This window comes from Salmo salar, chromosome ssa19, assembly GCF_905237065.1.
Source record: "Salmo salar chromosome ssa19, Ssal_v3.1, whole genome shotgun sequence".
Classification (NCBI taxonomy): domain Eukaryota; kingdom Metazoa; phylum Chordata; class Actinopteri; order Salmoniformes; family Salmonidae; genus Salmo; species Salmo salar.
In genome coordinates, this window is record NC_059460.1 from 59,031,224 (window position 1) to 59,053,758 (window position 22,535).

The 22,535-nt window shown below is 43.9% G+C and overlaps 1 protein-coding gene across 5 annotated transcripts in view; it reads left to right on the forward strand.

The window, feature by feature from the left end:
• lrrc4bb (leucine rich repeat containing 4Bb) overlaps positions 1 to 3,501 on the forward strand; it is a 42,144-nt gene extending 38,643 nt beyond the window's left edge. For all 5 annotated transcript variants that reach the window (XM_045702557.1, XM_014158840.2, XM_045702556.1 and 2 more), the window contains one exon: positions 25 to 3,501. In XM_045702557.1, the coding sequence (XP_045558513.1) occupies positions 25 to 2,040 (2,016 nt within the window). In that variant the 3' untranslated portion in view covers positions 2,041 to 3,501. The remainder of the gene's footprint in view (positions 1 to 24) is intronic.
• Positions 3,502 to 22,535: the final 19,034 nt, after the last annotated feature.

Below are 22,535 nucleotides of genomic sequence, written 5' to 3' on the forward strand. Positions count from 1 at the left end.
ACGTGTATTTATCTCTCTTAACAGGTGATCAAGTCTGACACGTTCAAGCACCTGCGGCATTTGGAAATCCTGCAGCTTTCCAAGAACCACATCCGACAAATCGAGGTGGGCGCGTTCAATGGCCTGCCCAACCTCAACACCCTGGAGCTCTTCGACAACCGCCTCACGCTGGTACCGTCGCAGGCCTTTGAGTACCTCAGCAAGCTGCGGGAGCTCTGGCTACGGAACAACCCCATCGAGACACTGCCGGCGTACGCTTTCCACCGCGTTCCCTCCCTGCGCCGTCTCGACCTGGGCGAACTACGGAAGTTGGACTACATCTCTGAGGCCGCCTTCGAGGGCCTGTTCAACTTGCGTTTCCTGAACCTGGGCATGTGTGGTCTGAAGGAAATCCCCAACCTCACACCCTTGGTCCGACTGGAGGAGCTAGAGCTGTCTGGGAACCAGCTGGGGAATGTCCGGCCCGGCTCGTTCCAAGGCCTGGTGTCGCTGCGCAAACTGTGGCTCATGCACTCCAAGGTGACGGTCATTGAGCGCAATGCCTTCGACGACCTGAAGAACCTGGAGGAACTCAACCTGTCCCACAACACCTTGCACTCGCTGCCCCATGATCTCTTCACCCCGCTGCACCAGTTGGAGCGGGTGCACCTCAACCACAACCCCTGGGTGTGCAACTGTGATGTCCTGTGGCTTAGCTGGTGGCTGAAGGAGACGGTTCCCAGTAACACCACATGCTGTGCCCGCTGCCATGCGCCCCCAGGCCTGAAGGGCCGGTACATTGGTGAGCTGGACCAGAGCCACTTCACATGCTACGCTCCCGTCATTGTAGAGCCACCCACTGACCTCAATGTCACAGAGGGCATGGCTGCCGAGCTGAAGTGTCGCACTGGCACCTCCATGACGTCTGTCAACTGGCTCACCCCAAATGGCACCCTCATGACGCATGGGTCGTACCGCGTCAGGATCTCAGTCCTTCACGATGGAACCCTGAATTTCACCAATGTGACTGTGCAGGACACAGGCCAATACACCTGCATGGTGACCAACTCTGCCGGCAACACTACGGCAACCGCAGTGCTCAACGTGTCCACCTCTGACTCCAGCAACCCTTTCAGCTATTTCACCACCGTCACTGTGGAAACCGTGGAAACTAACAATGGGGAGGATTCCGCTGCAAGGCAGTACATCAACGAAACCTATGTACCGCCAGATTACCTGGGTCCCACTGTTTCAGGAGGGGTACTGGGTAAAGGCAGGGCTGGATTTACCATATCTCCATCTCGCTCATCTCTCTCCTCCCTGTCCCCGCAAGCCACCAGAGCTCCTGAAAAGGCAGTCACAGTGTCGATAATGGAGGTCACGAACATCCCTGGCCTGGACGACGTGATGAAGACCACCAAGATCATCATTGGCTGCTTCGTGGCCATCACCTTCATGGCGGCCGTGATGCTGGTGGTCTTCTACAAGCTGAGGAAGCAGCACCAGCTGCACAAGCACCATGGCCCCACCCGCGCCATCGAGATCATCAATGTGGAGGATGAGATTGGTGCCGGGGCCGGGAGCGGCATCTCAGGGGGTTCGACCATGCAATCCGGGTGCGGAGGAGACGGAACCTTGAGGATGCATCACCCGGAAATAGTCAACCTTCCCAACATCGGGCGATCAGAGCATCTTAACCATTACTACAAGGCCAATCATTTCAACAACAACGTGATGGGTCTGAGCATTGGAACAGGGGCAGGCGTCAGTACTCTAAGCAACAAGAACAACCCGTCCCCACTGAACCAGCAAGGCCAGGATATCCCCATCTCCTGTACACAGGTTCCAATCTCCTCAGCCGCTTTCCAGACCATGTCCGGAAATGGCGCCAACACCAACCCTCTTTCTGTTTCCCCACCTCTGCCGATGTCCCTCCCCATGTCCCCTATGGGATTACACGGATCGATCAAGGGTTTCATGGGCCAGAACCAGAATCCACAAATGGAGCCTCTTTTGTTCAAGGGAAACTCAAAGGAAAACGTTCAAGAGACTCAAATCTGAAAAAAAAGAGTGAGGAGAGAGAGAGTGCAAGGGAAAGACAGAGAGGGGATTGATGGCCTCTTTACGTGCCGAACGATTAAACACTACAGTGCATTGACATTACACCAGGAGAGGGGATAGACTGACACGGCAATACACAAACACATAGACTGGTCAGCGACAGTGTACTGAGCCAAGGATTACCACAATGGGCTACTTGTGTTTGTAGTAACGATCACGGCAATGGAGTTCAAAAACGAACATCGCTACAATGTAAATCTGTGCCAAAGCAAATGTTTCTTGCAGTTTCTACGAGTTGTATTCACATAGAAGAAACCGCCTTTCCAAGTACTGTAGCTCAATCCCCCAAGACGTGGTGGGCCAGTAAGTCAAGACTTAAGTCACGCACAGCACTGACTACATTGAAGTTTGGAGACATTGCAGAAAAAATGCTAGAGACATTTCTCTTTCACAGAAAATACTTGTGCAAGACACTCTCATATGAACTCAATAGTCTCCCCTTGAGGCTGTAGGTTGGCAGAAATGGAAGGACAAAAGGTACATACAGTACAGTACAGTACAGACTACTGTGAAAATCCCACAGATACATAAATATATTTTCATTTGAATATGTTACATTGCAGACTCTAACGCAGAGATATTTTGGAGGATGTATGAGCAGTAGTAGTTTGTTTTGTGAATAATCAGGGGCGGTGATTGTGAAGGTTGATTATATGATACATATGTTTTGAGTTTGGCTACTCCTCGAATACATAAGGGCTCAATTGCAACACTCATTGTGAATCTATGAATTTGGCTGCCATGAATTCTGAAGAATGGTTGGAGAGTTCCCCTAGTTTTCTGTTTGGCGAGCTTTTTTTCCTGTGTTTCACTCCCTCAACCGCGACAATAACTGGACACTTCTGTTCTTGTTTGTTTTTGAGAATATATTCCACATGTTCCAGCAGGCTACTTGATTATTCAAATGAGCGCTCCAGATGCCAGCATATACGTGTACCATCAGCAAATTTAGGTGAAATAACAAAACACATCAACAGTGAGCTAATACCTTGCAAAGACTTGTATGGGCAATGGGAAATGTTGACAAAGTGTAACTCGATCAGTAGCAAGATATGTGCTATAAGTGGTGAATTTGATATGAACTCCTTTCTCATGGTGACCATTTTGATGCTACATAACGCTGTCATAAGGGTGATTAAATGCCTGTCTTTGCAATGGCATTCAGTGGGTGGATTCGGCCACATTCTTTGGTTTAGTGGAACAGAAATGTATGATAATAGTATTTGGTTGTACGACAATTGTACGAACCATCTTTTTACGGTGTACCTTTCATGTGTTAATACCATTTAAAGCTTTGTGCATTTAAACTATGTCTTCAATTATTTTTGTTTAGTTTGATATAACGTGTACAGTTGTCTAGCCATGTATCATTCACATGAAATAAATAAATCATATATCGAGGTCTGGGCGGTCAATTGAAACCAACTGAAAACATGCAGTAGTTATAAAGAGTGATCAGTAGGCTACATATTTCAATCTAGGTTGAACCTATATGGTATACGATACACCCATTAGTCATCTTGGTAATCATATTATGATGTCTGTTCTTTTTATATCTCAAGACCGGCTTTTAGTCATTCTTATGAGGGAGTTACATTGGCATTAAAAGGCTGCTTAAAATGACACAGAATCCAGTTTGTCTCCTTAACCCCAAGAAAGTGATGTGAATCAACACGGAAAACTGATATAAAAATGGTTGTTGCAATTGAGAGCAAACTGAACACGCCAACTCCATTCAAGTGAAAGACAACTGAGATTAGACGTGTGTGATGGTAACGCTACCCGCAGAAGTCTTTGTGTATATGGAGGGGATCTTGCACCAACATGCTGCTCTGTGTAATTTGCAAACCACTCAACAATCGCTATTGCTGCACCCCTCTCTCCTCGCGGTGCTGCATACATTTTCAGTGCTTGAGTGGGTGGGGAAGGCTGGTTCTTCTGATCTACTCGTTGTTATACTCCCGTAACGAGTGCATCGTTTATTTTTTAGGAAATAATGATTCTGATAATGATCAAAACAACCATGATAATAATAACATTAATAATAATATGGTCAATTCTGATAGAATTTGTGATAATATCTCTCGTACATTTACATATGGATTTAAGTTAGTTCGATCAGTGTTAAGATATGAGAGGAACATACCGAACAACATACCAATAACAGGGCAGAATCACTTGTCGATGCAATTTGTCTGCTCTCAATGTCGCTCAGTTTATGTGTTGCCTGTAGTCTTCCTGAGATGAGACAGGCAAAACGGCCAACCAACCAAGGAACTATTAGGGAGTTGTAAAGCAAGGTTTTCCCTGATGTTTTACACACATTTTCAGTAATTATGGCACTCCTCCTCAAAAGGAGTGAAGTAGGATGATGATATAGTATTTTAGTAATGTGGCCCGGCAGAGAGTTCAACTGTTTCCCTACTGAGACGCTACTAGAATATAAATGAAGACTAAAAACTCCAACATATGGCTGCACTGTTGATGACAGTTGATGTGCTACATTTGGTAACTGTGCTGTCAGATTTCAAAGAGCATATTAAGTACCTCCTGAATATGCTAGTAGAACAAGAAATTCCTTTCTTGGAATTATAGTATTTGGCCATGTTTGATGATCAATATGAATATTGTAGCATCACTGTTGTTACAACTGTACCATTGGAGAAACAAATCTATTATTTAAGCCATATTACTATTAACATTATTATGTTATTATTGTTATTATTATTAGAATTATCATAATTATCAACAACCCTGTTACACCCTGAAGATAGTGGTGCGGTGAATTTGATGGAGGAATTACACAACAGGAAGTATTATACAGTTACTACTAAGTCATGCCCCGAGTAACAACATCAGAAGAGAACACATGAACTTTGTCTTCTTCACAGAAGAAGATGATGATGGCCTCTTGCAACAGATGTAATACTGAGTGTGTTGTTTGTCCCACCTCTTGGTACAGCTGGATGCTACAGCCCAGATGCCATTACTTTTGGTGTTTGGAGCAATAATTGGATAAATTACACAGAATGTAGATTACTATTACTTCAGCCACAAAATTGTGAGAAAATAATGGAATACTGTATTCTGAACCACAAACTGACCTTTTGGTACAAGATTCCATTTGATAAACAGAACAAGAAACTGAACTAGGTTGTTGTTTGGAAAGCTTTTTAATGATGTGAAATACATGAAGTGAAGCTATAGAAAACATATAGATTTCTTTAAATGCAAAATAATAAAAGTGTCATTTTTGTGTTCATTTGTTGACATTTTTTTCCGCAAGTGTTGGTTGTATCTAAAGTGTAATATTATTAATATGGTCATTATCAATGTACTGTCATCTGTATAAATCATAAACCCAGGGATACAAAATGGTGGAGTAGAAGGTTTGAAACACTATACTATTTTTCTATAACTTTGGCCAAATCAATACATATGGTATTTACACTTCTATGATTGTCATACAATGACTGAGAGGTATTGTACGTTGCTGTCTATGCCAGTTTGGCTTAACCTTCTGCCAGCTGTAAATCATATTTCACATACAGAACTATTCAACACACATAGTTCCAATTCAGTTGTTGTTGTTGTTTTCCCATCTTGAGCACCACGTACTACAGAAGTTTTAACATTTAAGCCGGGGTCACATGATGATACATTAAGTTCTGGCGTGGATTCGGTAAAACAAAAATGAAATGAATTCTGAAAAATATAAATTATTCTGTGTGTTCTGTCATTTCTTTTTCTTTTTTAAGAAGAAAAGGGAGTTAGTACTTCATTGACCACTAGCACGGTGCCCATATTAGGTCAGAGACACATCCATGGAAGTTGTGTCAGAGTTAGCAGGGGTTTATGTCAGAGTCACTTGGAGTTGATATCATTGTCGCTTGGAGTAAGTGTCCTAATATGGACACCGTAGACAGGTGTGAGTCACTGCTGTGGACTGAATCTTACACTGCAGTACGGCTTAATGAGATTGGGCTATGAAAGTACACTCTTAATCAATGCATGAGTGGAAGTCATTGCAAGTTTGTTTAACCACACATGAGTAGGTGCTCTTTGTTGTTGTGATGTTGCTAGCTTTCTAGCATGTTGAGGTGTACAGCAAGTACCAAGGTAATAATACTTGAGGTGGCCTGACATACTGTCTTTATAATATTTACATAGGAGTGACAAAAAGGCCTACCATCTGTCAGGGTGCACAATACACAGTAAAGATATTTATCTTTAAAGTATTTGACAAAAAATGACGTTAGATGGATTTTACCCTTTGTTCATCTAGATCAGGTATTCCAAACTGGGGTGCGCGTATCCTCTGGGATACGCACAATGCCGTCGGGTGTACGCCAAATAAAAATGTTATTCACATTTTTTTTTTAATTATAATAATTTCTTCACATTTTCAAACAGTACATTTATATTTTCCAACGGTGCTATACATTTGGGTGAGGTTTTGTTTCTCGCCTGAGTATCCTCGTTTCACTGCCAAAAATCAAATTAAACCATCTAGTGTTCAGCGAAATAACAACACAATGTCAAACACAAGTAACCTAGTCAAATAATTAACATCCAATCACATTAACCGTTACTCTCTCGCAGGACACCTTCACTCTTGCGCAGACATTTAGAAACGAAACATGACAATTTGAAAAATAATCCACAGGAGTTTTATGGTGAGCTACCGAGTGTCTAGGACAGGCAAGCCCCATGCTATTGTGGAGGACTTAATTTATCCTGCCGCAGATATGGCTGGGACAATGCTTGGGTAGAAGGCCCCAAAAAATATACAGACAATGCCTTCATCAAATAACACTGTTTCACGACGCATCAGTGACATGGCAGGAGATGTTTTGAAACAATTACTGCTTCGCATACAAGCCAGTGAATTATATGTGTTACAGCTGAATGAGTCAACAGCCGTGGCGGGCCTGGCACAGCTCCTGGTATATGTCCGTTACATTTATGAGGGGTCAATTAAGAAAGACATCCTCTTCTGCAAACCACTGGACACCTGGACAACAGGAGAGGACATTTTTAAAGAACTGGACAGCTTTGTGACATCAAATGGACTTTGGTGGTCAAGATGTGTTGGTATCTGTACTGATGGCGCAAAGCAATGACAGGGAGACATAGCACAGTGGTAACGCGCGTGCAAGCAGTTGCTCCCGATGCCACTTGGGTACACTGCAGCATCCACCGAGAGGCTCTTGCTGCCATGGGAATGCCTGACAGCTTGAAATATGTTTTGGGCACTATAGTGAAAATGGTTAACTTTGTTAAAGCAAGGCCCCTGAGCTCTCGTGTATTTTCTGCATTATGCAATGATATGGGTAGAGACCATGTAACGCTTTTACAACATACGTGCTGGTTATCAAGAGGCAAAATATTGAAACGGTTTTTTTTAATTGAGAGACAAACTTAAAGTTTTCTTTACTGACCATCATTTTCACTTGTCTGACCGCTTGCATGATGACGAGTTTCTCACATGACTGGCCTATCTAGGTGATGTTTTTATCCCCTGAATGATCTGAATCAAGGATTACAAGTACTCTCTGCAACTATATTCAATGTGCGGGACAAAATTGAGGCTATGATTAAGAAGTTGGAGCTCGTCTCTGTCTGCATTAACAAGGACAACACACAGGTCTTTCCATCATTGTATGATTTTTTGTGTGCAAATGAACTCAAGCTTACGGACAATGTCAAATGTGATATAGCGAAGCACCTGAGTGAGCTGGGTGCGCAATTACGCAGGTACTTTCCAGAAACGGACAACACAAACACCTGGATTTGTTATCCCTTTCATGCCCTGCCTACAGTCCTCTTATGGATATCTGAACAAGAGAGCCTCATCTAAATTGCATCAAGCGGTTCTGTGAAAATTTGATTTAATCAGAAGCCACTGCCAGATTTCTGGATAGGGCTGCGCTCAGAGTTTCTTGCCTTGGCAAATTGCGCTGTTAAGACACTGATGCCCTTTGCAACCACGTACTGTACCTATGTGAGAGTGGACTCAGCCCTCACTAGCATGAAAACTAAATACAGGCACAGAGTGTGTGTGGAAACTGATGCATCCTTTCAAACACACCTTTCTCATTAACCTGTGGTGAGTTATTCACAATTTTTGATGAACAAATAAGGTGTTATTTGTAAGATGGCTAAATAAAGAGCAAAATTATTGATTATTATTTGTGCCCTGGTCCTATAAGAGCTCTTTGTCACTTCCCATGAGCTGTGTTGTGACAAAAAGTCACAATCATTCTTATGTTTAATAAATGTTTTGTATAGTGTGTGTGTGGCAGGCTTACAATGATGGCAAAAACACAACATTTGAGAGTGCGCTGACCCTGGTGCTAGAGGGGGAACGCAGCTGGAGGTTGAATGTTCGAAGGGGTAAGGGACTATAAAAAGTTTGGGAACCACTGATAGATTAACTCCTTGATTTGACACACTGTTAGAACACAGGACATGTTTTATTTCGTGGTCAGGGTAGAGTAACTGTCTGTGTTTTGCACCCAATTGGTCATAGAGTAATGGTTGAGGACAGTTACCTACATCTGGTTCGTCACAGAAAGGTAAACGTAACTTCTCATAACCGTGGGTATAAGCCTTCAGTACTGGAATCATAGTATGTTCCACTTATTTGTCCCAGTTTCATAAGGTTTATTGCTTATTGATTACAACCAATATAAAGAAATGTTGATTGACAAGTACGAAACTGGTGATCCGTTTTGCGTTTCGAATTTGCAACATTTGTCTGATTTGTGATGCTTATGTGCCATGTTTAACTAACACTACTGTAGGGACACTATTCAATTCTCTGGGGCATGTTCTTTGGGGCATGTTTATATGTGGTTGTCCTCCTGCAGCCTCTGGAAATCCCCCATTGGTCCCTGGAGACTGTCTGTACATCTGTTTAAAAAACTTCCTGTTGGAACAAGCATCACACTGCAGTACAGACATTGATTGGACCTAAAGAGATGGGTTGGTAGCAATTGGGGAATTGTAACAGAAAAACGGAGTTACATTTGTAGCTGCCAGTAAGGATGGTGTTCATTAATAAGTTGAAGGAGATAACCTTGAGCTGTGATGAGGCTTGAAAGCAGTTGCACCCAAAACACCTTGAGGTGAAAATTCGAGTAGATAAATCGTAAGCTGTGTTGCTAAACACACAGAATGAGCTGAAAGGAAATAAATGTGGGTTAACGAAAAAGAAAAAAATCTACATAACATCTATCACTCGTGCCTTAAGTAGGCTTTTATGTCGACAGAACAGGCAGATTTAGGTATCGCATCAATCGTAAATATTATAAGAGGCCTTGAAGAGAGAAGCGGAATGCGTCGTATGCTGCGGCGGAAAACAAATTGAACACGCATCCACACTAAAAGACCGAAGATAAAATTCTGGGAATGCAAATGTGATTAGAGGAGCGTGTGATCTTAACGCGGACATATGTGGCAGCGCAAGGTGATCTTGTGAAAGTACCCTTCTCATCGCTCACAGCAAGGCACAATCATTTGTACTGGGGGCACGTTTTTTTTACATTACGTTTTTGGCTCTTCTAATTGTGACCAGACTAATTGAAATGAAAGGGATACAAATTGTTTTTGTTGATGGATGCTACCTTCCTCCCCATCGCTGTCCCCTTTATCTGGATCCCCCAAAAATGTATCTATCCTCTCCCTGAGCCTCCCTGAGCCTGCTCTCTTGCCCTGTTTTTCTTTTTCCGTGCTATTGTTCCCTTCAAATTCAATAGCCTCCCAGCAGTGATTCTCAAGGGGATTCCCTTTTCACTCCTCTGGCCAACAAACAGACTGCACATATACTACAGTGTCTGTTGGGAGACCGACACTACATGAACTCCACTATGGAGCTATGGAGCAGAGGTGTCACAGTGCGTAGGCAGCTACAGTAGCGCCTTTGCTCTAGAACCATGGACATTTTGGGGTTTTTTTTGCTGTAGGGAGGTAGCGTACTTCTGAGCATACCTACAGTACATGCATACAAGAGCAGTTTAGGGTAGCTATATTCAAGTGTGGATGTAGCATCAATGGCTAGATACTGGCTGTGGATTATGTGATCTGTTAGGGAATTGAGTGGATATGCTCTGCCTTTTAATGCCACTCAAAGCCTGGAACTGGGCAACATTTCCCAGCTACATCTACATGTGAGAGAAAGCCTAAGGAACAGAATACATTCAACTGAATAGGAGTTAGTGTGTATTACGGATGTATTGTACTAAATACAATTATTTTTGAGATAGTGATCTTTATATGTAAATAGAGACAAATTACTACTTCAGCTTACTATTATTTTGCATTTGCATTTTATTCTGGATCCCCATTAGATGAGAACCGAATGCTCTCGAATGTCTCAGTGTCTAACACAATGTATGGTATGTGGAAATATACAGATGTAAATAATATATTTTTCAGGAAAATGCGATTTTTATCTCGATTAGTATTCTGGACAGTGTATACCAGCTCAAAGAGCTATGGAAGATGCTATCCGTGTTCTATTTTAGTCATACTCTTAACCCATATCTCCACTTTCACTTTCCTAACACACTCCTCCCCCAGGGCAGTTTCATTACCACATTTGATGTCTCTCAGGGGGAGACAGCGCTCAACCCAGCAAGCTATGTCACCTGAAATAACTGCATATTTGTATTTCTACTCTGATGATTTTTTCCTATCGTTTAATGCAAAAAGGTGGAAGTGGGTGGGAGATGGGGGAGTAGGTTGATAGAGTTTATCTGGAGCCTGTGCCAACTTTTTTTATGATGATCCAATTGGTTCATGTGCCCACCTGAAACAAATTTTGTGGAATAAAATATGGACATTGTTGTTGTTAAGAAATGCATGTGTTTGATTCCAAATGGAAACCTTTGCCCGTATTGTTACTGGGAGGAATTGTGTGCATTTTCCTTTGACACTGAGACTGAAGAGGAGATACACTTTTTCAATCATGTACGCATGGTATAAATACTGTATCTTATTTCCTTGTGTAATGGATATTATAGGATTAAAGGTTTGACTAAATGATTTCCCCCTGAAAATGTATAACTGAGTGATTATAAGACTAATTCTATAAATGTGTGTGCATAGGACAAGCTAAGACTTTACTATTTAGCAATGTAAGTGAGACATTCAAGGAAAAGGGGAACTGTTAACAGACAGCAGACAACCTGTGACCACTGTGAAACTAATAACAGGAAAGAGGTCTCCCCACCCAGGGAGGGGAGAAACCTTTAGGCTTGCAGTAGATTATGTAACATGGGGCAGGATATGATAAGCAATGTATGTGATGGAGAAGACTTGTAAATAAGCATTGACAGTGTTAAAGAAGAGGAAGGGGCATTTGTAAGGGGTATGACATATGGTATGACCAAAGGTTAGGTATAAAAGGCTGTGTACATTGTATGATATTCAGAGCTCTCGTGAATAAACATTGTTGACTATTGTAAGCTGGGCCTCCGTCTGTGTCATTTATCCAGAATCTTACAAAATCTGGGGTGCTGACTGAGTAGTCTAATTGAAGTTCAGTTTATGAACACTGGGAACAGAATTCTCATAACACCATGACAAGCTTCCTGAACAGCTTGTCCGTGTCTTTAAGGACATACGCAAGGCTATCACAGTTATATTCTAAAGCTGTAAAACCAGTGCTTGATTTGGGCAGCAGCTCACCGGAACTGAGTACTGGCACCTATTTCAGTCCAAGTCAAGCATTGTGTAAACTTAAATGCTTATGTCTCCAGTCTCCACTTAGAATGTTCTTTTACTCTCAGCGAAAACATGTTACCTTAACAGAAAATGTCAGCAAAATATCTTCATTTTTTTTGTTGATGATTGTCTTGTGTTCCATTTCCAGCAATGCAGCAATGGGTCAATTACCAAAATATATTTTCCTTGTGGTGCATCATCAACACACACTGAAATAGCTCACACATTCAGAATGCATTAGTGCGTTAGAATCTCCTTCATAATGTATTCTAACCGTGTTAGATGTTACCAATACAGAACCTCTAACAAGCACAGGACTTCCATAAAGATCTCACCAGCCACTGTAAAAAGAGTTTTGAGGTTAGAAAGGGATTCCTTGCTTTTTAGCTACTTCTCTATCGTTTCTGATATCCCAGTCTTGCAGATGAACGGGGGGAGAAGTAGTAGGTCATGTATGTTGGTATGCTGAGGTAAGTTTATGCACTATGTTGACGTGTGTGGATACATCTTGGAATAGACTACAGTATGCATCACTACTGCGTATGGTACATTACAGTAGGCCTCTGGTTGCCGGATGATACGGTGAAGCTCCTTTGCTCCTTAGAGACACCGTAGGATGATGGCAAGGAAGTGGATGAGGATTAAGGGGAAATGATAAAGGATTGTAAAATGTAAAGAGAGAAATAATGAAAAATATGAGAAGAGGGTGAAAGGTCCATGTTTGGAACATGTCACTACTCATTGAGTGGAGTGTTCAGTTTCAAGCCTGGTAACATGAGCTATATATATTTAATTTGAATGCGTTTGCAAGTAACTGTCAGTTTCACGACTATCTCGGAACGGTAGAAGTGACAAATCAGTGTCTGCGAACTCAACACTTGAGAATATGGGGCAGTCGTAAGGCACTTGATCGTTTCTGTGTCTGCTGCCTCTCTGTTGTGTCTAGATTAATATATTGATTCCATTTTATTACTGTTCCAATATGTATTCTTATTTTTGGGGGCAGGTCCTCTTTCTCTCTGAAAATTCATTTTTGACAACACAAAGAAGGAGAAGATTGTTTTAAGAAGCAAAGGACTGGAAGAAAAAAATTAAGAAAGAAAGATAAAAGGAAAGCAAAGAAAGATGTAACAATTCTTGCTGTCGGATATATTATTTATAACATGATGAGAGTGGAAGGCAGAACAAGTTTCTCTACCTCTCCACATCTATCTATCTCTCTTTCCCTTTACTTCTTCTCTCTTCTATACCTATCTACTATAACTCTCTCTCTCTCTCTCTCTCTCTCTCTCTCTCTCTCTCTCTCTCTCTCTCTCTCTCTCTCTCTCTCTCTCTCTCTCTCTCTCTCTCTCTCTCTCCCCTCTCCCATCTTATACTCCATTTGTCCTAAGGAAATACATTTTGTCCCATGGGGTACAACATTATTGACGTCAAGAGATGAGTTATTGATTGACAAGAGAGGCCAGAGAGACAGTTGACATGCAGAAGGTATACGAGACGCCAACAACAAAAGTCCCCCTAATAGGCCTATGCGGTATGCATGGGACACACATTGATGGCCATAGTGATACATAGCCTACGTGTATCTACTGGACTTGTGCATGTATGTGTCTACCAGGTGTACACTGAGTGTACAAAACATTAGGAATCCCTTCCTAATATTGAGTTCCACCCCTTTTTGCCCTCAGAACAGCCTCAATGTGTCAGGGCATGGACTCAAGGTGTCTAAAGCGTTTCGCAGGGATGCTGGCCCATGTTTTCTTACTTCAATGCTTCCCACGGTTGTGTCAAGTTGGCTGGATATCCTTCGGCTGCTGGGCCATTCTTGAAATACATGGGAAACTGTTGAGCGTTAAAAAAAAACAGCAGCGTTGCAGTTCTTGACACACTCAAACCGGTGCGCTTGGCACCTATTACCATACCCCTGTTCAAAGGCACTTAAATCTTTTGTCTTGCCCATTCAACCTCTGAATGGCGCGCCTACCCAATATGTCTTAATCGTCTCAAGGCTTAAAAATCCTTCCTTTACCTGTCTCCTCCACTTCATCTACACTGATTGAAGTGAATTTAACAAAGTACATCAATAAGGGATCATAGCTTTCACCTGGATTCACCTGGTCAGTCTATGTCATGGAAAGAGCAGGTGTTTTGTACACTCAGTGTACATTGGCAACACGGACACTCAGATTATTTCCCCTTAATATTCCTCATGGCCTTCCGTGGCACATACTGTATGTCTTCGGTTGTGTTAATGTGTTGATGTGACAAATATTTTTGATATTACATATAGCCTACCTACATATACATACACTGTACATGTACATATTAGAGATTGAGTGTCATCGTTATTACCCAGTTACCACCAGGACTCGGGCCAAACTTGGTTGAGTGAAGGCATGCGTCGGGTGTCGTCAACTGGACCAACAGCATGCCGACTTTGTATACATTCACGGAAGGGTATTATATCAGTATGTGTATAACAGTAACTTCATACCATATTTATCCGTTTATTTATCATGTTTAAAAAAAATCCACCTTCTTGTCAGATGGGCCCTTTGGTTTGCATTGTTTAAGTCCTCACGCAATAACCACACACTGCATTATCCCCCTGTCATTCTCAGTCTCCCTGGGTAAAGTAATGATGTGTGGGATCTTATCACTGTACTTCCTGTCATTCTGAACGACGCTCACGAGGTAAATAAATTCAACACAATTATGACAATCGAGCAACTCAATGTCAAATGAATGAGCAGACGGCTATAGGCCTCCACTGTGTTCTGTAGAGAGTGAGAGAGAGATATCGACTCGAAGCAAGATAAGATATCCAGCGAGAATTATGTTAATGACAGTGACAGTCTGGGCTCTCGGCGGCTCTACAAGCGAAGATTCGCCATCGCCCCGGTCGGGTGCGGCTATCATTAGCATTAGCATTGTTCACACATCCCCTCATCTTAGGCCCCACTTCTCTCTACCCCTTCCCCCTACTCCTCCTCCCGCCTGTGTCCTCTCTTTTTTTTTCCTCTCGCCGCAGTGTTGCTATAGCAACCCGAGAACTGTGGGAATACCTCTGTCCTTCAGAGAGACGGAGAGAGAAAGGGAGGGAGAAAGGGAGAGAGAAAGGGAGAGAGGGCAGAGAGAAAGGGAGAAAGATAGAGAGGGAAAGAGAGAAAAAGAGGGGGAAGGAAGCGGCCAAAGGGACTGGTTAATTAAAAGACAGACTGAGTGGCTGGCTCACTATTGACTGAATGGACATTACTTAGCCCCTGACTCCCAGCGTTTGTCCCCTCTCACTAAAGCACCCCATTCATATTCACTCTGGCTGAAAGAGACTGTGTTTTCATGAGGATTAACCCGACCAAGATGGAGAGTAGTCACACATGCCGTGGCATTTGCATGCGCTTGTACGCACGCCATTTGTTTGTCGATCCATGTGTTCTAGTTGTCTCCATTTGTAGTAGCGAGGCTGCTGTTTCCATGACAACCTGCGGCCTAAAATAGCTCGCTCTTTCCCTCTCCGTCCTTTTTGCTCTGGCTCTTTCTCTCTTTCGCTCTTTCTCTTGTGCTCTTTCTCACAACCGTTCATTCCCATTGGAGCCTTATTGTGTTGAAATGCCCTGCACTGTTTAGTAACGTTCACTCGTTTGATGGATTTCTGTATCCCTCCACCTCTCATCTCCCATTTTCAATCTCTCAGTCTCCCTGCACAGATTCGGTCAAAATTCATCAACTGCTGGGTTTCCATGACAACAATTGTGAAATTGTGGCATAACAGTGCATTCGGAAAGTATTCAGACCCTTTTCATTTTTCCAGATTTTGTTAGGTTACAGCTTTATTCAACAATAAATTAAAATATTTTTTCCCTCATCAATCTACACACAATACCCCATAATGACTAAGCAAAAACAGGTTTTTATACATTTTTTCAAATGTATTACAAATACAAAACAGAAATACCTTATTTACATAAGTATTCAGACCCTTTGCTATGAGACTCGACATTGAGATCAGGTGCATCCTGTTTCCATTGGTCATCCTTGAGATGTTTCTACAACTTGATTGGAGTCCACCTGCGGTAAGTTAAATTGATTGGACATTGTTTGGAAAGGCACACAACTGTCTATATAAGGTCCCACAGTTGACAGTGCATTTCAGAGCAAAAACCAAGCAATGAGGTCAAAGAAATTGCCCATAGAGCTCCGAGACAGGATTGTGTCGAGGCACAGATCTGGGGAATGGTACCACAAAATGTCTGCAGCATTGAAGGTCCCCAAGAACAAAGTGGCCTCCATTCTTCTTGAATGGAAGAAGTTTGGATCCACCAAGACTCTTCCTAGACCTGGCAAGAATGCGATGGTCACTGACGTAGCTCCAGAGTTCCTCTGTGGAGATGGGAGAACCTTCTAGAAGGACAACCATCTCTGCAGCACTCCACCAATCAGGCCTTTATTGTAGAGTGGCCAAACGGAAGCCACTCCTCAGTAAAAGGCACATGACAGCCCGCTTGGAGTTTGCCAAACAAGATGGACCATGAGAACCAACATCTCTGGTCTGATGAAACCAAGATTGAAATCTTTGTCCTGAATGCCAAGCGTCACATCTGGAGGAAACCTGGCATCATCCCTACGGAAAAGCATGGTGATGGCAGCATCATACTGTGGGGATGTTTATCAGCGGCAGGGACTGGGAGACAAGGGAAAGATGAATGGAGCAAAGTACAGCTAGATCCTTGACAAAAACCTGCCTCAGGGCGCTCAGGTCCTCAGACTGGGGCAAAGGTTCACCTTTCAACAGGACAATGACCCTAAGCACACAGCCAAGACAAGCAGGAGTGGCTTTGGGACAATATTTTACTGTCCTTGAGTGGCACAGCCAGAGCCCGGACTTGAACCAGATCGAACATCGCTGGAGAGACCTGAAAATAGCTGTGCAGCGATGCTCCTTATCCACCCTGACAGAGCTTGAGAGGATCTGCAGAGAAGAATGGGAGAAACTTCCCAAATACATGTGTGCCAAGCTTGTAGCGTCATACCAAGAAGACTCGAGGCTGTAATCGCTGCCAAAGATGCTTCAACAAAGTACTGAGTAAAGGTTCTGAATACTTATGTAAATGTGATAGTTACATTTTTAAAATCTAAAAACGTGTTTTTGCTTTGTCATTATGGGGTATTGTGTGTAGATTGAAGAGGGGGGAAAAAACTATTTTATCAATTTTAGAATAAGGCGGTAATGTCATTTTTTGGGGAAAAAGTCAACGGATCTGAATATTTTCCGAATGCACTGCATTTCAACAGAGACAAAAACAGTATTGCTGCAGTAAAATATATATATCTTACCATCCCTTTAATGCAGTTCAGATGTCGTAGTCAGTGTATTGCAGTGTCAACAGTATATACTGTATGTGTGTGTGCGTGTGTGCGTGAAGGGGTCGTGTTTAACTATACTTGTGGGGACAAGAAGTCCCCAGAAGAATAGCAAACAAAAACATTTGATCAACTGGGAGCATTTTGTTATTCCCCACAAGGTCAAATGCTATTTGGGGGGGTTTAGAGTTAAGGTTAGAATGAATGTCAGGGTTAGAATTAGTTTTAGGGTTAGGGTTAGGAGCTAGGGTTCGTTTGAGGGTTAGGGTTAGGAGCTAGGGTTAGGTTTTGGGGTTAAGGTTAGGATTTTGAATGGGACTGAATTGTGTACCCCCACAAGGTTAGTTATACAAGACTGTGTGTGTGTGTGTGTGTGTGTGTCAGGTGGATTCGGACCTTCCCTTGGTCGTATTCTCGCAGGGCAGAAACCTCAGATATCAACTGGTAAACTCTGATTTACCACCCCAAGATATCCCTGCACAACGTCTATTAGCACCCTTACTGGATGGAAACTACAAATGTAATGGCTGTGCTCAATGCAATGGCACTTATAAATGTAGATCCTTCAAACACCCCCAAACAGTGAAACAGATCCCAATCAAAGGTGTTATCACGTGCTCCACTAAGGCAGTTATTTATCTTTTAACTTGTCCCTGTGGTAAATATTACGTGGGTTAAACAAAGCGTGAATTAAAATTACGTATCTCAGAGCATCGTAGCACCATTAGGTGCAAAAACTTGACTTACCCAGTTGCGGCCCACTTTTTGGAAGAAAAGAAGAAAACCACTCGATTTCGTCTCTACGTTATATTGGCATCGAACATGTCACCCTCCCTAGGAGAGGGGGTGACCTCGACAATTTATTGTTAAAACGAGAGGCTGCTTGGATCTTTAATTTAAAGACCCTAATTTAAAGACCATTTGAGAGTCTACGTTGAGAGTCTACGTTGAGAGTCGTTGAGAGTCTACGTTGAGAGTAGACTCTCAATGTAGACTCTCAAATTCTCAACGTAGACGTAGCTCTACCCATAGATTTTGCGGTGACGTAGCGTCCCCATGAGTGACAGAACACTGAGCCACGGCGCAACGAGAGAAAATTACAAACCCCATATTTTCCGCTGGCTGCCTCACCACCACAGAGAGCACTGAGCTAGGCTGAAACACCTGCATTTTGGAGCTGCCTAACTCTAGAAAGCAAAAGAGACCAAGTTTGCGTGCTGCTTTATTAACTGAAATATTATTTATTTTTTTACATTGTTTGCAAACTGATATGTGACACGTATGAATGACAAAATAACATGCAAAACAGGCCCAACATTTTTTATAAACAGGTGGGGCTCAGCCCCTGAAGCTCTGTCAAGTTAGTTATTGATCACTGCCAGACAGACATTTTCAAGTCTTGCGGTAGATTTTCATTCAATATCATCTTGGTAAGCAACTCAAGTGTATATTTGGCCTTGTGTTTTAGGTTATTGTCCTGCTGAAAGGTGAATGTGTCTCCCAGTGTCTGTTGGAAAGTAGACTGAACCAGGATTTATTCTAGGATTTTGCCTGTCCTTAGCTCTATTCGGTTTCTTTTTATTATAAAAACAAACCTTAGTACTTGCTGATGACAAGCATACCCATAGCATGACGCAGCCACCAATATGCTTGAAAATATGAAGAGTGGTACTCGGTGATGTGTTGTGTTGGATTTGCCCCAAACATAAGGCTTTGTATTCAGGACATGAAGTTAATTTCTTTGCCAATTGTTTTGCAGTTTATTCTGTACAGGTTTCCTTAATTTAATCTGTCAATTAGGTTAGTATTATGGATTAACTACAATGTTGTTGATCCATTCTGTTTTCTCCCATCACAGCCATTAAACTCTGCAACTGTTTTAAAGTCACCATTGGCTTCATGGTGAAATCCCTGAGTTAAGAAGGATGCTGGTATCTTTGGAGTGACTGGGTCTATTGATACACCATCCAAAGTGTAGTAAATGTTTTACCCATCTATCAATAGGTCCCCTTCTTTGCAAGGCATTGGAAAACCTCCCTGGTCTTTGTGGTTGAATCTGTGTTTGAAATTCACTCCTTACAGATAATTGAATGTGTGGGGTGCAGTGATGAGGTAGTCATTCAAAAATAATTTTAAACACTATTACCGCACACACACACCGAGTCCATACAACTTATTATTTGACTTGATACGCACATTTTTACTCCTGAACTTATTTAGGCTTGCAATAACAAAGGGGTTGAATACTTATTGACTCAAGACATTTCAGCTTTTCATTTTTTATGAATTTGTAAAAGAAATACCTAATTCCACTTTGACATTATGGGGTATTGTGTGTAGGCCAGTGATAACAAATCTCAATGTAATCAATTTTAAATTCAGGCTGTAACACAACAACATGTGGAAAAAGTCAAGAGGTCTGAATACTTTCTGAAGGCACTGTGTGTGTGCGTGTACAATGTGTACAGTGTGTACTGTGTGGGCATACTATTTATGGCTTATGGCTGTATACTCAAATGTGTCATTTAGCTTGTACTGCTAAACCATATTCATCCTACTATGTATACACATACCTACAATTGTCACGTCCTGACCAGTGAAAAGGGGCATTTGCCATAGTAGTATGGTCAGGGCGTGGCAGGGGGAGTTTGTTTTGTGTGTTTTGTGTGTTTTGGTTCTAGGGGATTTTGGTTCTAGTTTTCTATTTCTATGTTTCATTTTCCATGTTTGGCCGAGTATGGTTTCCAATCAGAGGCAGGTGTTTTTCGTTGTCTCTGATTGGAAGCCTTACTTAGGCAGCCTGTTTTTCTTTGGGTTTTGTGGGTGGTTGTTTTACGTATAGTCCGTGAACCTTACGGAACTGTTTGCTGTCGTTTGTTTTTTCTTTGTTTAAGTGTTCTCTTAAAATAAATAAGTAAGAATGAGCACTCTACACGCTGCGCCTTGATCTAATCCTTCCGACAGATGTGACAGAACCACCCACCAAAAGAAGACCAAGCAGCGTGAGAGGAGGTACATCGAGTCGTGGACCTGGGAGGAAATCCTGGATGGGGCAGGACCGTGGACACGGCCGGGAGAGTATCACCGCCCGCCGGAGGAGATAGAGGCAGCGAAGGCGGAACGGCGATACTGGGAGGAACGGCTGGGGCGGCAAGAGGAGGCTGAGAGGCAGCCCCCCAAAAATTTTTTGGGGGGCATACGGGTAGTTTGGCTAGGTCAGGGGGGAGCCCTGACCTAACTTCCCGGGCGTACAGGAGAGAGCCGTGGAGCAAACCGGAGCCAAGCAAGTCAAGGAGTCAAGCGCGGAGTTCGACGTGAGATTCCGGGAAATGGTGCTGGCGGAGAGGGCACTGCAGAGGGTCAAGAAATGCATTACGGGGTAATGCGCACTATCTCGCCCATCCACACGCACAGTCCGGTGCGGTCGGTACGGGCTCCGCAGTGTTGCCGTGCTTGAGTTGGCACTCAGCCAGGAAGGAGTGTGCCTGCTCAGCGCATCTGGCCGCCAGTGTGTCTCCTTGGCCCAGTTTATCCTGCGCCTGCTCTACGCACGGCAGCCCTCATTCCCCAGCACAGCCCAGTTCGCCCTGTGCCAGCGCTCCGCCCATGCCGGGCTACAGTGACCATCCAGCCAGGACGGAGTGTGCCAGCCCTGAGCTCCAGACCTCCGGTGCGCCTCCACGGCCCAGTGTGCCCTGTGCCTGCTCTGCGCACCCAGTCTCCTGTGCGTCTCCCCAGTCTGGTGAGACCAGTTCCAGCTCCCCGTAGGAAGCCTCCAGCAATGATCAACGGACCGAAGCCTCCAGCGATAATCCATGGCTTGAAGCCTCCAGTGATGATCCATGGCACGGAACCTACGGCGACGCTCCTCAGCCTGGAGCCTCCAGCGACGCCCCTCAGTCCGGGGCCTCCAGCTACGCTCCTCAGCCCGGAGCCTCCAGCTACGCTCCTCAGCCCGGACCCTCCAGCGACGCTCCTCAGCCCGGAGCCTCCAGCAACGCTCCTCAGCCCGGAGCCTCCAGCTATGCTCCTCAGCCCGGAGCCTCCAGGGACGCTCCTAGGCCCGAAGCCTCCAGCGACGCTCCTCAGCCCGGAACCTCCAGCGACGCTCCTCAGCCCGGAGCCGCCAGCGATGCCCCTCAGCCCGGGGCCTCCAGCGACGCCTCTCAGCCCAGGGCCTCCAGCGGTGGTCTGCAACCCATAGCCTTAAGCGGTGGTCTGCAACCCAGAGCCTTCAGCCGTGGTCTGCAACCCAGAGCCTTCAGCGGTGGTCTGCAGCTCAGAGCCTTCAGCGGTGGTCTGCCACCCAGAGCCTTCAGCGGTGGTCTGCAACCCAGAGCCTCCTTCGGTAACGGTCCGCAGCCCGGATCCTCCAGCGGTGGTCTGCAGCGCAGAACGGGGCCTACGCCCGGAACCAGAGCCACCTCCGTAGCTAGAGGATTGGCGGAAGGGCTAGGGTGTAGCAGGAACCGTCGTAGACGGTGGCCACCCTCCCTTCCCTCCCTTTAGGTTTGGGGTTGTTTTTGTGGGGTTTTTGTTCGGGGGAGGTGGGGGGGGGTACTGTCACGTCCTGACCAGTGAAAAGGGTCATTTGCCATAGTAGTATGGTCAGGGCGTAGCAGGGGGGTTTGTTTTGTGTGTTTTGGGGGTTTTGGTTCTAGGGGATTTTGGTTCTAGTTTTCTATTTCAATGTTTCATATTCCATGTTTGGCCGAGTATGGTTTCCAATCCGAAGCAGGTGTTTTTCGTTGTCTCTGATTGGAAGCCATACTTAGGCAGCCTGTTTTTCTTTGGGTTTTGTGGGTGGTTGTTTTCCGTATAGTCTGTGAACCTTACGGAACTGTTTGCTATCGTTTGTTTTTTCTTTGTTTAAGTGTTCTCTTAAAATAAGTAAGAATGAGCACTCTACACGCTGCGCCTTGGTCTCATCAATACGACGCTTGTGACAACAATCTTACAAAAAAGGGTTCCAAGAGGGTTCTTTGGCTGTCCCCACATTCTAAGAATGTACAGGGTTACAAAATAATGAACTGATGAATAACTGAGCACTAAAAGTCAGCTCACTTGTTCCAATCATGATGGGTCATAAATTATAAGCCTATAGTACATCATATTACCCTATTTTACTGACCCATAAGGCGAATTTGATACTAACAGAACCCTACAAGTTTGCTAAGTCAGGGAAAACACTGCAGGCCCTGTAATTTTGGGGCAAAATCCATGGTGGATGACATGGCACGATATAATGAGTGTTTGTGCGTGTGTGTGTGTGTGTGTGTGTGTGTGTGTGTGTGTGTGTGTGTGTGTGTGTGTGTGTGTGTGTGTGTGTGTGTGTGTGTGTGTGT